Source organism: Suricata suricatta, chromosome 2, assembly GCF_006229205.1.
Source record: "Suricata suricatta isolate VVHF042 chromosome 2, meerkat_22Aug2017_6uvM2_HiC, whole genome shotgun sequence".
Taxonomy (NCBI): domain Eukaryota; kingdom Metazoa; phylum Chordata; class Mammalia; order Carnivora; family Herpestidae; genus Suricata; species Suricata suricatta.
In genome coordinates, this window is record NC_043701.1 from 97,346,121 (window position 1) to 97,348,926 (window position 2,806).

The 2,806-nt window shown below is 56.4% G+C and overlaps 1 protein-coding gene across 1 annotated transcript in view; it reads left to right on the forward strand.

The window, feature by feature from the left end:
* The window catches only part of PKD1L1 (polycystin 1 like 1, transient receptor potential channel interacting), a 94,697-nt gene that overhangs the window by 9,450 nt on the left and 82,441 nt on the right, over positions 1–2,806 (forward strand). Inside the window, 1 exon segment of the mRNA XM_029919144.1 lies at positions 1,251–1,375. Within this exon segment, the coding sequence (XP_029775004.1) occupies positions 1,251–1,375 (125 nt within the window).

Consider the following 2,806-nt stretch of genomic DNA (forward strand, 5'->3'; position numbering starts at 1 on the left):
GTAGGGAAAGAGCATTCTGGTTCTTAAACCTGTCAGCTGGGACAGAGGAGCAGACGCTGTCTCCCTCCGTCTCTCTCTTTTCCATTTAGGCAGATGTTAATTCAGCGTCCTGCTCAGCTCCCTGCCTCTCCTCCCAGTCACCAGTTGCTACTAGATTTTTGGTAGCTATGTGAGAGCAGGAGGAGAATTGAAATATCCGCACCATCTAGAAGGCTGTGGCCCCCTTCTCTCCTACCTGCTTCAGATCACAGACAAACTGCAGCCGGGGCCAAAACGTCCAGGGGAGGTGCCTGCCCTAGATCAGTGTTTTACAAACTACAGGTTCATGGGCGGGGAATTCAATATAGGAGAACGGGTTAGCAAGAGGAAAAAAGTAAACGGCATGTGGCAAAGATTAGGTACGTAAAAAAAAAAAAAATGCCATAAGGGGTACCTGAGTGGCTCGGTCAGTTTAGCGTCTATTTTTTTTTAACGTTTACTTATTTATTAATAAGAGAGCATGCAAGCCGGGGAGGGGCAGAGAGTGAGGGAGAGAGAGGGCCTAGCAGACTTGAACTCAGGACTATGAGATCATGACCTGAGCTGAAATCAAAAGTGGGACGCTTAGCCCACTGAGTTCCCCAGGAGCCCCAAGATTGTGTCTCTGGAGGAGGCTGGGACCACAGTTAGCTTAGGGGTGTAGCCCTGGGTTGGGGACTTGGCCTCAAGGATTCTGTCTGGAACCCTGGCTCTTTCAAATGCATGTTTCATCTGCTCCCAGCACAGGGAGGTGGGTGGATGTGACTGAGCTGGGAGCTGGGCAGGGCTGGGCCAACCAAGAGCCCTCGTATAGGATTGTTCTGCCTTGTAAACTTTGGGGCGTCTTCTAGGTCTTCATGTTTGCCTAGCAAATCCCTGCCCAGTCCCTTCGACTGTGGTTCCCATCTCCCTGATTTGGGAGCCCTTGAGTCTCCTCCTTTCTGCACTGAGCCCTGTTGGGGAGAGGGAGGGCCCTCCAGGTCAGGTCATGAGAGGGGGCTCAGGCCTTGGGCTTGCCTTGAAGTAGCCTGTGTGTGTTTACTTGTGAGACAGTGTGTCAGGTGAGGAGGAAGAGGAAGAGATGGGGAGTACACATGGCCCCCACCCCAGGTGGAGCCCAAGGGCACAGGACTCCTGACCCACCTGGAGAGCTGGAGGCACCGACCAGTGTGTGCCGGCGGGTCTCCTTGTCACACACGGGGGTCCTCAGACCTTTTTCGCTCTTCCCCCAGAGGTCCGCGCTAACCCTGCGCCTTTTGGGAGCACTGACCAGCCCAGCTGTCCTCCGGGTGTGCTGACACGGGCAAAAGGAGACTCAGGACTGGAGAACCCACCGTCACTGGTGTCCTGGGACAAGGTACTGGTGTCCAGAGAGCTCACGCGTGTCCAGTGCAGCCCTGGAAAGCCTCCCTGGTGCAGGAGGATCCGGCCGGATGTGTTTTCAGCCCCGCGTGCCTGTCCTGGAAGCGGGGCTCACTTGCAGACCTGGAGTCCTGTTGGGAGAAGCCCGGAGGCAGTCAGGAGACGGAGGTGGGGACGGGCTGCCGCCCAGGGGGCTCCAATGCAGGCAAGGGCTCCGGCAGCTCAGGGAACCAAAGCCCTATCTTGGGGGTCGGGGGAGCTCTTTGAAGGCCTCTCCTAGTACGACTGGACTTGTGGACATCTGAGCAGGTGCGTCTGTGACTGGCTATCAGAAGGGCCAGCAGCCTTGAGGGGGCCTTTTGGTGAGTGCGGCTGGGGGCCTTTCGGCAATGGCGGCGGGGCCTGAGGATGAAGCCCCTTGTGCCTGACGCAGTTCAGCTGAGGGCGCTCAGCCCAGAATTCTGCCTTTGTCCTGATGGGAAGGAGCTCCTTCTGCAGAAGCTCAGGAATCTCCCCACCCCTTGCCAGAGATTATCCTGCAGCTCTGTTTCCAGTACTCTTGAGGAGGTTTCCTGGTCCTCCTGAGGAGGTCCTCCCTCTCCAGGTACTCACCACGGGTGGTCCCAGTACTTCCCATGGGGTTCCCGTCCTTGTCACGTGGGTGTCTAGTATTCCCCATGGGTCCCCAGTCCTGCACACAGCACCCAGAAGGGCATTTGTTTGTGAAAACTAACGTTCCGTCAGCCCAGGCTCACTGCCGCTTTGTGAAAGTTCACAGAGGTGGTTTCAGGTTCATAAGGAAGGATGTCTGCAAAGGGGGATTTGTAATGCTCTGAGGGCAGGCTTTGGGAGAGGTTCACTGGGCGATGCATTCCCGGACACAAGTGAACCCTGCTACTGTGGGTTTGTCATGGGCCTGGTGGGGGAGCCCCACCTGTACCTGCTCTGGTGACCCTCACACTCAGCCAGCTCCAGGGAGGTGGGGGGAGCATCCCCAAGGCCTTGGACCTCCTGTTTGTTTCTGTGGTCATCCTTGACCTTGAGCTCACCTGCCCAGTGAGCCCCCATGGCCCTGCTCCCCGGAGCCCCAGGCAATCCAGTCTCCAGCAATGGCCAAGTGGGGTGCAGACCAGGACCCCAGCCAGATTGATGATTAGGTGGTTCTATGGGGTGGTGGTGTGTGAAGGGGAGACCCCGGACCGTGTTTGTAAAATGTTCTGCTGCAGGGGAAGCAGGGGAGAACAGAAGGGTCTTTCTCACTTCAGGACGTTATGGGGAGTGTTTGCCTTTGGTGGAGCTGATCACCCCACGTAAAAGTCGTGTGCCATCCTGTGATTTGTAGGAAATGCACATCTGGTCATTCAGATGACCTAAATAGATCTGTCCTGTGTATGTGGTCCTTGTCCTTGGCTTCTGGCTCACAGCT